General features: G+C 56.4%; 1 protein-coding gene across 3 annotated transcripts; it reads right to left on the bottom strand.

The window, feature by feature from the left end:
* Positions 1-643: 643 nt before the first annotated feature.
* LOC140845798 (uncharacterized) lies at positions 644-12,254 on the bottom strand. Of its 3 annotated transcripts, XR_012124708.1 has the most exons (14): positions 11,727-12,254; positions 7,953-8,017; positions 7,094-7,307; positions 6,705-6,859; positions 6,042-6,565; positions 5,074-5,289; positions 4,704-4,807; positions 4,149-4,218; positions 3,353-3,418; positions 2,943-3,011; positions 1,963-2,084; positions 1,748-1,854; positions 1,086-1,383; positions 644-929 (listed from the first exon to the last, which is right to left on the bottom strand). XR_012124708.1 is itself a non-coding variant. In XM_073220874.1 (13 exons), exons 1-12 carry the CDS (start codon positions 11,942-11,944, stop codon positions 1,767-1,769), a joined length of 1,911 nt encoding a protein of 636 aa, XP_073076975.1. In that variant the 5' UTR covers positions 11,945-12,254; the 3' UTR covers positions 644-1,383; positions 1,748-1,766. The 3 variants fall into 3 exon arrangements, 2 of the variants coding, with proteins under 2 accessions (XP_073076975.1, XP_073076976.1); XM_073220874.1 differs by having other exon boundaries at positions 644-1,383; XM_073220875.1 differs by having other exon boundaries at positions 645-1,383; positions 7,434-8,017; positions 11,727-11,805.
* Between the last annotated feature and the right edge of the window lie 234 nt (positions 12,255-12,488).

Here is a 12,488-nt window from a genome sequence, read left to right as displayed (position 1 = left end):
CATTTGTCACAGACATCAGGCCACTCAGCCAGGACCCAGGAGGAGGACACCAGGGGACTCAGACCAGCCTGGTTTGGGGATGGGAGGCTGAGGGGCACTATGGGGGAGGACTGGGAACCCGGGAGCTTTGGGGGGTGCTCTGAGGTGTAAAGCATGGAGAAAGTGGGCTCAGACAAAGCCCCCCCAGTGGAAGGCATGCACCTCTTGGAGGTGCTTTGAGAGACCAAGTTCAAAGTTTTTCGCAAAGGAATTTTCTGGAATGTGTGGAGCAGCTGTGCCTCATTAAATGGGACAGTGCTAGACTGGCGCACTGCAGCCCTGGGATCTACTTGGGTACATCTGCAGTGGTGTTCAAGATGTGAAGAGACACCCTGGGGTTTCTAATGAACAAGATTTGGTGTCTGATCATAATCTACAGGTGACAGGAAATAAGGTTCAGTTTCTGTTTGAACAGCCCTCCCCCGTGTTGCTGAGTTGTGCCAGCCTGGGGCTTGGAGCGCCCTGTTCTTCCTCAGCACCTTATGGGGGGAGGACAGAGCATGGAGGACAACCTGGCAGAGGTCAGGGCCCCCATGCGTCAGAGAGTTTGAGGCTGGGGTGGGGTGGGCTGGGGCACAGGATGTCCGCAGGAGGGGCAGAGCTTTCAGAAGAAAGAGCAGTGTGGTGGCAATCCGTTCAGCATTTATTATATTCTGCACAGGGATGACCCCAACCCCCAGGAACCATAAACCTCAGAGACAACACCCAGAGCACACTGCACCTGGGGAGGCTATTTCTCAGGGATGAGGGGAGGAAGTTGTACAGGGAGCTCCCCTGTAAGCAAGTCCCGGTACCCTGTGACAGTCGGCCACCCCTGCATCCTCGGATGCCTCCGCTGGGCATCAGGAGGCCATGGTCCCTCGCAGCACTGCGCTGAGTCTATTTCCATCCTGGGAAAGGCCGGGCCTCGTGAGAACAACACCCACCTGTTCCTGGAACCCTGTGGCTATGACTCAGTGGCTGACGGCGCCCAGGGACAAGTTGGTGTCATGGCGGGAGGCCACCTGTACGAAGGGGAACATCCTCCACACGGTGGGGCGGCTCACCTCTGTCCAACGGGCCAGAAGCAGAGGGGACGACACAGCACGAAGGTGGCCAGGTGCGCCGCAGCTACATACGGGTCCTTGAGGATGCAGCGGCAGCCTGGGGAGCTGCCCGAGTCTGCCGACGGAGGAGGTGCCAGAGCAGCTGCCCCGGCAGAGGCTCGGGATGAGCAGCGGGAGGAGGAGGAGCAGCAGGCAGGCTGGGGTCCTGGGGCGCCAGGTGCCGCCTGCCCGAAGGGGAAGAAGGTCTCCTCCACATGCAGCCAGGACACCAGCAGGGCCGAGGGCCCGATGACAGCAGCTACAGGGCCACGCGGGTGAGCAGAAGAGACAGGTTATCCCGGGTTCCCCCCATTATCCTGCTTCCACCCCGTCCCCACTGCCCTCTGGGCTCCAGGCCCTGTGCAGAGGGTCCTGTCAATCACCAGCACCCAGGGAGTCCCTGTTACGGGAAGGCTTCTGAGCGTCACCTACTCACAGAGGAGGAAACTGGGTCCCAGAGGGGGCCGGGAACCACCCTTCAGTCTGGCACAACCGATCGGCAGTGGAGCGGGATTGCAGCCGCACCGGTCTTTAGGACGCCCCCACACCGTGCATGGCCCAAAGCTTCCCTGAGGCTGGGGAACAGCCCACCCCCTGCTGATTGCCCCAGCCCAGAAACTCACCTGGCCCTGGCCCATAAGTTTAAATCCTGAGGGACCTGAAGCACTTAAACAGTCCTTTTCTGCCTGCCCTCTGACCTGGGGGCTCCAGCTGGCAGGACAGGCCGTAGCTGCAGGACAGAGGGACACCTGTGAGCCCCTGGAGCCCCATGGCAGGGGACCCTTCCCCCAGAGCCTGCCGGCAGATACAGCCCACACCCCACTCCTGGCAGCCTCACCTCTGGTCCTCATGCAGGAGCTTCACTCTCCGGAAAAAGGACAGGAAGTGCTCCTTGGGCTCCAGGTCATACTGCCTGGCCAGGAACTTGTATGTGAGGAGCTCCACTACAAAGTCAGTGACCTGGGGCAGAGGAAGGACAGGATGCAGACGAGGAGGGGGGTGAGGAGTGGGGCACTGGGATGATCCCAAATCTATGCTCACAGAAACCTGCCTTCCTTCCAATGCCATCCAGCCTTGCCTGTTCCCACTGTTGGGTCTCCAGCTCCTCCTCCAGGAAGGTGGCCTTGATGCCTCCCAATCCCCCACCTTACAAAGCCTTTAGTCTCCTGAGCTCTCCGTGTCTTAACTCTCAACACACGTTAGACCCAGGGGATGGCCCAGACAAGGTCCTGTCCAGGGGGTCTTGACTACATCCCTCACCTTTCATGACTGGGCACTCAACTCTCTATTTTATACCATCACCCTGGAAGGCAGCAAGGTGGCAAAAGTACATTGAAACAGCCCCCTGAGCCCAGAATGAGGCCGGTACGTCCCCACCCTTTCTCAAGGTGGAGGACCGCCAGGGCTCTCCAAGGGGCAGGCCTGCCCAGAAACAGCACCCGGGCCTGGCCTGGGCTCGGGGCTACCGAGAAGCGGGAACTGCATTGGGGAGCTGAGGCCTCAGGCGGGAAGGCACTGCCAGCCCCCGATGTGCTTCCTGCTCTGAAGGAGCAGCATCCCTCCCCCTGGGCAGGGCCTGACGGGGAGACCAGTCCTGCCCACAGGCTTCCCCCTGGAGCCCTCAGCCCCGCCTGCCCTGGGGCCAGGACCGGGGCTTAGGTGGGCCCTTCTGGCAGTCCTCTCCAAGAAGCCCAGGTCCTGGGGTAGAGGGGGGACTCAGGAGGGGGTGACTGGTGCGGAGAGGTTCGGGCTCACTGGGGGCTCTCTCCTCGCTAAACCCCACCATCCTGCCCCCCTGAGCCCTGCCGGGTCACTCACATCCACATGATGTTCCTGTTGTTTCTCTAAGGCATCGTACAGGATCAGTGCGAGCGGCGGGATCATGCCCTGTGCGACCGGGGTGGGGAGGTGATGAGTCCCCACCTGCCTCAGGGGCGCCCACAGAGCCTCCCCTGAACCCCACACCCGCAGCCCCCAGCTCCCTTGGACCACCCTGTGCGGCCTCCCCCCTTCCCTTCGCCCTGCTCTCCCCTCCCGGGCCCTCCCAGGGCTGGCTTTTGGCCATTCCCAGGACCTGTGGGCCCGGCACCTGTCCTCCAACTTCCCCCTGTACCCAGCTGCTCTCGCCCCCCTTCTGGTCACACCAGAGCTGGCAGTTCAGAGCTGGTGGGACCAGGAGCAGGTGCAAGGTCACCCCACCGCCCTGACCCTGGCCACCCCACTCTCACCTGCTTCTTCATATCCTGGGATGCCCTGGGGGACTGGTGCCATTTCCTCACTATGGCCCTCGCGTCCTGCAAGGTGCACGACACTCAGGTGCTCATGCTCCCCTCCCACGTGCCTCCCACAGCCAGACCGTGGTGGATGGATGCCTTGCCCGAGCCCCCTGGCACCTACGCTATCCCCACCTCCAGCAGGCTCTCAGCCCAGAGCAACCCCACCTCCGGCACACACTCATACTCATGCGGGTCCTTGGGCCATGGACACCGCCATGAGAGGGTCAGGGGAGGCCCCTCTGCCTCCCAGGGTGCCCTGAGCACTCACTGTCACCCGGCAATCAGCACGGCTCCCCTCACATGACCAGGGGGGTGCACAAAGCTGAAGCACTTCTTGTGGTCTCTGAACCCTTGCTCACCTGGGAGGCCCGCCCGCCAGGCTGACGGCAACCCTCCATGTACACATGGGGAGCCTGAGGCCACAGAGGGGTCATGACAGGCTCAGGGGACCCAGGGGAGAAGCCGACCTTGCTCAGCCACAGGCCCCAACCCTGCTGCCGACGCCACACCAGCCCCAGCCCTGACCGGGGGACTGTCCCCTGGGTCCTCAGTGGATGTCAGGCCCGCAGTCAAGTAGAACAAGGGAGGGAGACAGACGAGGCCCTCATGGGCCTGGGGGACCCTACTTTCCCTATCAACTTCCCCTGCACACCCCGCACTCCTCGAGTCTTTCCCAAAGCTGTGCCGCAGCGCAGCAGAGGATTTGCCCCAAGAACCCCTCCCTTCCAGACATCCAGCCCCCATTTACCTCGAGGAGCTGCTTCCCTTTAAGCCCCTTGTTCCTCTTTTTAAGTTTTCTGTAGATCCAGGAGCTCTTCCTACGGGGAGGGGAGAGGAGGAGGGACACATGCGGCCAGCAGGCGGAGAGTCTCGGGGCCGACCCCTTTTCCCAGGGATCCTAGAAGGCCCACTAGCCCACAGGAGGCTTCCCACCACGGCCCTGAGCCCTGGAAATCTGTGGCCTGCAGAGGGGGCTTCATGTTTCCACCCAGGGCCTCCATTCCCTGTTCTCCCGGGGGCGAATCTGCTTTGGGCCAGGTCGCTGTCCTTGGGGCAGAGACCTCCTGCTGCAGAGCACAAGCTCCAGATCTCCAATGGGCTTCACCCCACACCTGACATTGGAGGAAACTGATTCCTGCACGGGTACCCCTGGCCTAACCCACAGGGAGCCAGAAGAGCCCGCCATCCCCGCCCCTATGCTCTGCCACCTCCCAGGAAGTCTCAGCACACTGAGGGACACCGCAAGATGTAGGCGTGTCCCTGTCCACTCAGGTGCCCCGGTCCCAGGGACAGGACTACCCACCAGGAAACATGTCCCCAGGTGTTCTCCAGGCGACGTACATGAGGGTGCTGCAGGGCGACGATGATGGCACGGAAGGACCCGAAATTTCTGAGAGCCAGACACTCCTGGGAGGGAAGACAGAGCTGAGAGCGTGGCCTGCTTCTCTGCTCTATCCCCCTATGAACTCCTGTCCTTAGGAAGATAGACACCCAGGGAGCCCAGCACACCTGGTACCTGCTGAGCAGCCCTCCTGGGTGGAGGACTGTGGCTCAACCCAAGGAAGGGTCCAGGGATGGCTGTCCCACCCCCGGGGCCTGCTAGTCCAGGTCCACAGGCACCCATCCTGAGAGCTGGCAAAGGAGGGGACCCCGGGGGCCGTCCCATGACAGACCTTGGCCACCTGGATCCAGAACTCCACCACTCGGGCCCTGTCCTGGGCTGTCGTGCTCGGGCCCCCGAGGCAGGAGGAGATGACAAAATGAAACGTGGTACCAAAGTGCTTGATGACGTTAAGGATGTTGGGGTTCAGGAGTACAATGGATTCCCTCAGTGGATGTCTCTCTACATAGACCTTGCATTCACCACGTTCAACCCTACTGTACAGCTCCTGGGGATGACAAGAGGTGTCATCCAGCTGTGCCCCTGGTGCCCCTGTTCCCAGGCTGGGTCACTGGTCAGAGCTGGGGCACAGGCAGCTGGGGATGTGCTGTGAGCCTTGTGGCCATCCAGACTTCAGACCCCGTCCACTGAGGCGCCCAGGACCAGATGCACAGGACCCCAGAGTGATGGGACACAGAGGGGCTTTGCTCACAGGCACCCTCACTCACGTCTTCCCTGAGGCACAAGGCAGCTCACCCTGCCATCCTGGGGCATCTGCCTCTCATGCTGCCACCCCGTGGATCCCGATCCCCACTCAGGTGCAGTTTCCCCTGAAACAACTCCACCCAGGGCCTTTGTTGGTGTCTGTGTCTCCCACGCAGTCAGGTCCATGGCAGGGGCCTCTGAAGTGCGGAGGCCATAGGAGCCTGCCAGGCCAATGGCCCGAGGACCTAAGGCCCTGGCAGCACCTCCCTGAGCACCCCTCCCCTGCCCTGCCCCTCCCAGCCCAGCCAGGCTCTGCACACCTTCCCTCCGCTCCTTCTCATTGGTCTGTAAGGATCCCTAAGGGCCAGCCATACTGTCCCCATGTGGTCAGTAAGGGCATAGGGGTGAGGAGAGTCTCCCAGGGCACATGCTGAATCCGTGGGGAAGCTGGGACATGTGCCCAGATCACAGGAGTCCACGTCGGAATGGCAGGTCTGGGGCAGCCCGTGACACAGGGAAAGCCCACCCCCGACCCTGAGATCCTGCTCCGCTCACCGCACACATCAGGGTCAGCTGCTCGGCCACCAGGCGTGGGGCAAATGCCAGGATGGTCTGCTCCTCCTCCTTCGGCAAATCCCGGGTGCTCACGGTACAGGGGCTGGTGGGCTCCAGGACCACCTGTGGCTCTGCCCGGCCCTGTGCCATTCCTGCAGGTGCCATGGGCCCCGTGCCCGAGGACTCATGGGGCTCCAGTTCGGGGCCTGAGACCACTCCTGTAATATCCCAGGGGCTCGCAGCACTGGGGCTGGTGGGCTCTGGATCTGGAACTGGCTCTGCCACGCCTGGTGCCATTCTAGCGAGTGCCCTGGGCCCCAGGCCCGAAGGCTCATGGGGCTCCAGCTCAGGGCCTGGCCCCTGGGCTGAGGCCTCTGCTGGGACATCCTCCGGCTCTGCAGGGGCTGAAGCAGGTGACACTGGCCGTCGCTCCAGCACAGGGGTCTCAGGGAGCTCCTGGACGGGCTCTAGCCATGAAGTCGGCCCTCCCCGTGTCTCTGGAGCCAGGTGCATCTGCCGTAGGTCTGGACGAGGACACAGAGAAAGGGTCACCCCGGGGCTGATTCCCCGCGCCTTATAATCACAGAAGAGCCCACACTGCCTTGAAGGGAACCCCAGTCCGGGAAGCCCACCCTACATGGTCCTCTGGCCGCAGCCCCTCACCTTCCAACTCTGCCACCGTGGGCCCCAAGTGCTCCTCCTGGACCAAGTGGTGGAGGACTCGGCCCACCAGGGTGGATGAAAGCTGGCTGGCATCGATGGCGCAGGGCACATGCTCGGGCTCCCAGGCAAGGCGCCTAGCCCATCCAATCCTGGGGCTGGGGTAAGGCCGGGGGGTGGCAGAGTGAGAAGCCTGGTCCTTCCAGCCACACTGCCCTCCGGGTCCACCCTTGTGTGGGCCTGGCAACTGTGCCCTCCCCTGCCTGTCCAGGCACCTGCCCGTCCTCCTTCCTGACCCTGCGTGTTTGTCCTGGGACCCCATCCTCTCCCATCCTCCCGAATAGGAAGTCCCCAGTTGTCAGGCCGCCCATGGGATTCCAAAGATGACTGACCTGCTAGGCTCTGCTGTGGGCTCCTGGGGCTCCAGCTCAGGGCCTGCCAGGGGGGCTAAGGCCACTGCTGGGACATCCTCTGGCTCTGCAGGGGCTGATGCAGGTGACACCGGCTGTCGCTCCAGCACAGGGGTCTCAGGGAGCTCCTGGACGGGCTCTAGCCACCATGCCGGCCCTCCCCGTGTCTGTGGAGCCAGCTGCATCTGCCGTGGGTCTGAAGCAGGACACAGAGAAAGGGTCACCCTGGGCCTTATTCCTCGCGCCTCACAATGACAGAAGATCCCTCACTGCCTTGAAGGGAACCCCAGTCCGGAAAGCCCACCCTACATGGATCTCCTACCTTGCGGTGCTGAGCATCGGGGTCCGTGGCACTGACGAAGTTAGAGGCACACATCGAGTGAGTAAAGGAAGTAAACAGCACCCTTGCCTCACCCAGAGGCTGGGGCGGCCCGGAGAAGCAGGCTGGAAGTCAGGCAGACAGAAAGAGAGACACTCCTCGTGGATACCCAGTCGGGCTGTCGGGGTCTGATTCCAGACACGCGGGCCTTTGAGAAGCCGCTGAAGCGCAGCCTCAGCCGAGACTCTCGCAGGTGCCCACGGCCTTCCTCAGTCCCTCGCATCCAGGGAGATGCCTCTGAAGGGGAATCCTGGCCTCCACTCAGGTGACTTTCCCGGCTCCCAAGGGAGATGGGGGATCCACTGAGGGAGACGCAGGGGAACCTGGCGCTCGAGACTTTGAGATCGGCAGCCGGGCTAGTCCCACTTAAGTGGCTGACGAGCGCCCGATGTTGTGGTCCATAGACGGCTTCCTTCTATAAGGACAGTGAAAGAAAAGGCAGGCTCGGATGCCTATACTCACCTCCGAAGTTATCCCGGACGAGCCCCCAAAAACGATGCAGCTTCTCACACCACAAGGGTATAAAACTAGAAATAAATCACACAAATAAAATGAAAAAGCCTACCACCGCATGGCGGATTCACAACATGCTCCTAAACAACCAACGGATCAATGACCGAATAAAAACAGAGATCAAGCAATATATGGAGACAAATGACAACAATAAAAATTGAACTACGCAAAATTGGTGGGACACAGACAAGGCGGTGCTAAGAGGGAAGTATATTGCAATACAGGTCTCCCTCAGGAGAGAAGAACAATCCCATATGAACAGTCTAAACTGAAAACTATCACAACAAGAAAAAGAAGAGCAAATGGGGCCCATAGTCAGCAGGTGGAGGAACACAATAAAGATTGGACCAGAAATAAATAAAACTGAGGAGAATGAAACAATACAAAGAATCGATGAAAGCAGAAGCTGATTCTTCGAGAAAATATACAAAATTGATAAACCCCTAGCCAGACTAATCAAGAAAAAAAGAGAGCCTGCACACACAAACAGAATCAGAAATGAGAAAGGAAAAATCACTACAGAAACACAAAGAATTAGGAGAGAATACCATGAAAAATTATATGCCAACACACTGGATAACCTACAAGAAATGGACAACTTTCTAGAAAAATGCAACCCTCCAAGGCTAACCCAGAAAGAACAGAAAATCTGAACAGACCAATGACTAGGAACAAAATTGAACTGGTAATCAAAAAACTACCTAAGAAGAAAACACCTGAACCAGATGACTGCACTGCTGACTTTAATCAAACATGTACTGAAGATCTAATAGTCATCGTCCTTAAACTTTTCCAAAAAGTAGAAGAACCAGCAATACTTCCAAACTCATTCTATGAGGCCAGCATCACCTTAATACCAAAACCAGGCAAAGACACCACAAAAAAAGAAAGTTACAGAACAATATCGCTGACAAACATACATGCATAAATACTCAACAATCCACCTCTAGGAATTTACCCTAAGAATGCAGCAGCCCAGTTTGAAAAAGACAGATGCACCCCTATGTTTATCACAGCACTATTTACAATAGCCAAGAAATGGAAGCAACCTAAGTGTCCATCAGTAGATGAACGGCTAAAGAACATGCGGTACATATACACAATGGAATATTATCCAGCCATAAGAAGAAAACAAATCCTGCCCTTTACAACAACATGGATGGAGCTAGAGGGTATTATGCTCAGTGAAATAAGCCAGTCAGAGAGAGGCAAGCACCAAATGATTTCACTCATATGTGGAGTATAAGAACAAAAGAAAAACTGAAGGAACAAAACAGCAGCAGAATCACAGAGACCAAGAATGGACTAACAGTTACCAAAGGGAAAGGGACTGGGGAGGATGGTTGTGGGAAGGGAGGGTTAAGCAGGAAAAAAGGGGCATTGCTTTTAGGAGACATAATGTGGGGGGGGGGGGCATTAGGTGGGCTGTACAACACAGACAAGACAAGTAGTGATTCTATAGCATGTTACTACACTGATGGACACTGATTATAAACGGTATGTGGGGGTCACTTGACGATCGAGGGAGTCTAGTAAACATAATGTTGCTCATGTAATTGTAGATTAATCATACAAAAAATTATAACAACTGAATAAAAAATAAAAATAGAAACTATTATCATTTAAATTTTAAGGAGGGATTAAACAATTTCCAGACAAGCAAAAGCTGAGAAAATTTAGCTCGCACCACCCATCTCTACAGTGTATTTTGCAGGGACTGCTATAGATGGAAGTGTTCCTAAGGTTAAATAGCTGTCACCAGAGGTAATAAAGAGGGACATACAAAGAGTACAGAATACCATACCTAGTATACAAAGAATGAGGAGGGGAAAAAAAAAACAACCTTTAGATTGTCTTTGTAATAGCATACTTAAGTGAGTTAAGCTAGATTCTTAGGTAGTAAGGAAGGTACCCTTTACCTTTTGGTAACCACGAACTAAAGCCTGCAATGGCAGTAAGTATATACCTATCGATAATCAGCCTAAATGTAAATGGTCTGAATACACCAATCAAAACACACAGTCACTGAATGGATAAAAAATAAGACCCATGTATATACTGTCTACAAGAGACTCACTTCAAACCCAAAGACATACACAGACTAAGAGTGAAGGGATGGAAAAAGATATTTCATGCAACTAATAGGGAGAAAAAAGCAGGTGTTGCAGTACTTGTATTGAGCAAAATAGACTTTAGAACAAAGAAAGTCACAAGAGACAAGGACGGATATTATGTAATGATAAAAGGGGGTCAATCCAACAAGAGGATATAACCATTATAAATATCTAGGCACCCAACAGAGGAGCACCTACATATGTGAAACAAATACTAACAGAATTGAAAGGGGAAATAGAATGCAATGCATTCATTTTAGGGGACTTCAACACTCCACTCACTCCAAAGAACAGATCAACCAGACAGAAAATAAGGACACAGAGGCAGTGAACAACACATTACAACAGATGGACCTTACACATCTACAGAACTCTCCACTCAAAAGCAGCAGGATACACATTCTTCTCAAGTGCACATGGAAGATTTTCAAGAATAGATCATATACTAGGCCACAAAAAGAGCCTAAGAAAATTCGAAAAGATTGAAATTGTACCAACCAGCTTCTCAGACCACAAGGGTATGAAACTAGAAATGAAATACACAAAGATGATGAAATGGCCTACAATCACATGGAGGCTTAACAACATGCTCCTAAATGACCAGTAGATCAATGACCAAATAAAAACAGAGATCAAGCAATACATGGAAAGAAATAATCACAATAATTCACACAACGCAAAATCTGTGGGACTCAGCGAAAGCGGTGGTAAGAAGGAAGTAGGCGTACCTCAAGAAAGAACAACAATCCCATATGAACAGTATAAACTCACAATTAACTGAACTAGAAAAAGATGAACAAATGAAGCCCAAAGTCAGGAGAAGGAGGGACATAATAATGATTTGAGCAAAAATAAATAAAATTGAGAAGAATAAAACAACAGAATGAATGAAAGCAGGAACTGGTTCTTCGAGAAAATAAACAAAATAGATAAACTCCTAGCCAGACTTATCAACAAAAAAAGAGACTACGCACATGAACAGAATCGGAAATGAGAAAGGAAAAATCACTAGTGACACCACTGAAATATGAAGATTAGAGAATACTATGAAAAATTATATAGTAACAAACAGGACAACCTAGAAGAAATGGTCAGCTTTCTAGGAAAATGCAACCTTCCAAGGGTGACCTAGGAAGAAACAGAAAATCTGAACAGACCAATGACCAGCAAGGAAACGGCACCGGTAATCCCAAATGACAGGGACGACAGGAGCCTCAGGAAACAGTTGTTAATCCTGGAGGCGCTGCGTCCGGCGGCCTCTCCCCCGCAGCCCGTCCGCGGGTCCCACCGACCCTCGGCTCGCCCGGCCCTCGCCCCCGAGGCCGCCGACTGAAAACGGCGCACAGGGCAAGACGCCCGCCGGCCTCCCCGTCTGCGCGGCACGGCCCGCCCCCTCCGCCTGCGAACCCGGCCCGCGCGGCAGTGTCACGTCGGCGGCGGGGCCCCACGCCGGGCCCCGCGAGTCCACCACCCGCGTCGGCCGGCCCCCGGCCCCGCGAGGCCTGCGGGCCCGCCGAGCCCCTCGCACGGCCGCCCCCTCACCGGTCCGCCGCTCCCGCAGGCGGAGGCTGGGGTCCACGCGCCCCCTCCGGGGCCCGCGGCGGCGTACCTTCCGACTCGCAGAGCCGTCGCTGTCGCCTTCATCCCTGAAGCGGGGCCCGCTCTGGACGCTCCGCAGCAGGTACGACGGTGCAAGGCTGGAGGAGGCCGAGCTGGACGAGCGCAGGTCCGGCCGGGGCGGCGGCTCGAAGTCCGGGCCGATCGCCGGTGCCGCCTGGGCTTGCGCGCCGGGAGGAAGGCGCATCGAATACAGCGGCGGTCCACCATCTGGGCTCCGCCGGACTCGCTGCGCGGACGGGACGGCGGACCGGAGCACGGACTGAACAGCGTGGGCAGCTCCGCCAGGCGGAGCTCGCAAACCTACTGACTCTTCAAACGGCCGCTTCGGCGCCTGCAGCTACTACGCAGCCGCCGGAGACGTTTCCTGCGCGCGCGCCCAGTGGCTACCTGCCCCGCCGAACCGCTCCCTCATTGGCTTCCAGTGCTGTCAGTCGGGGGAGGGCCTGAGCCTTGTTCCCCCCGCTCACTGGCCGCGGCGGCCTTCCCGCGGAGGCGGGGATGCGCGGGAAGCTGCACGCTCATTGGTCGCGAGACCTGTGAGGTGGGAGCTCTCATTTTGTTTCATGTACTTACTAATTTTTCTTGACATGACCCACGTGTTATTATTTGTTTATTTATTTATTTCCGTGTCATTAGTACACAGTCACATGAGCAACAATGTGCTTACTAGATTCCCCCCATTATCAAGTCTCCCCACACACCCCATTACAGTCACTGTCCATCAGCGTAGTGAGATGCTAGAGTAATTACT

Source organism: Manis javanica, chromosome 13 (assembly GCF_040802235.1).
Source record: "Manis javanica isolate MJ-LG chromosome 13, MJ_LKY, whole genome shotgun sequence".
Classification (NCBI taxonomy): Eukaryota; Metazoa; Chordata; class Mammalia; order Pholidota; family Manidae; genus Manis; species Manis javanica.
The sequence above is the reverse complement of the archived record's forward strand: the minus strand, read 5'-3'. Positions and strand labels throughout refer to the sequence as shown.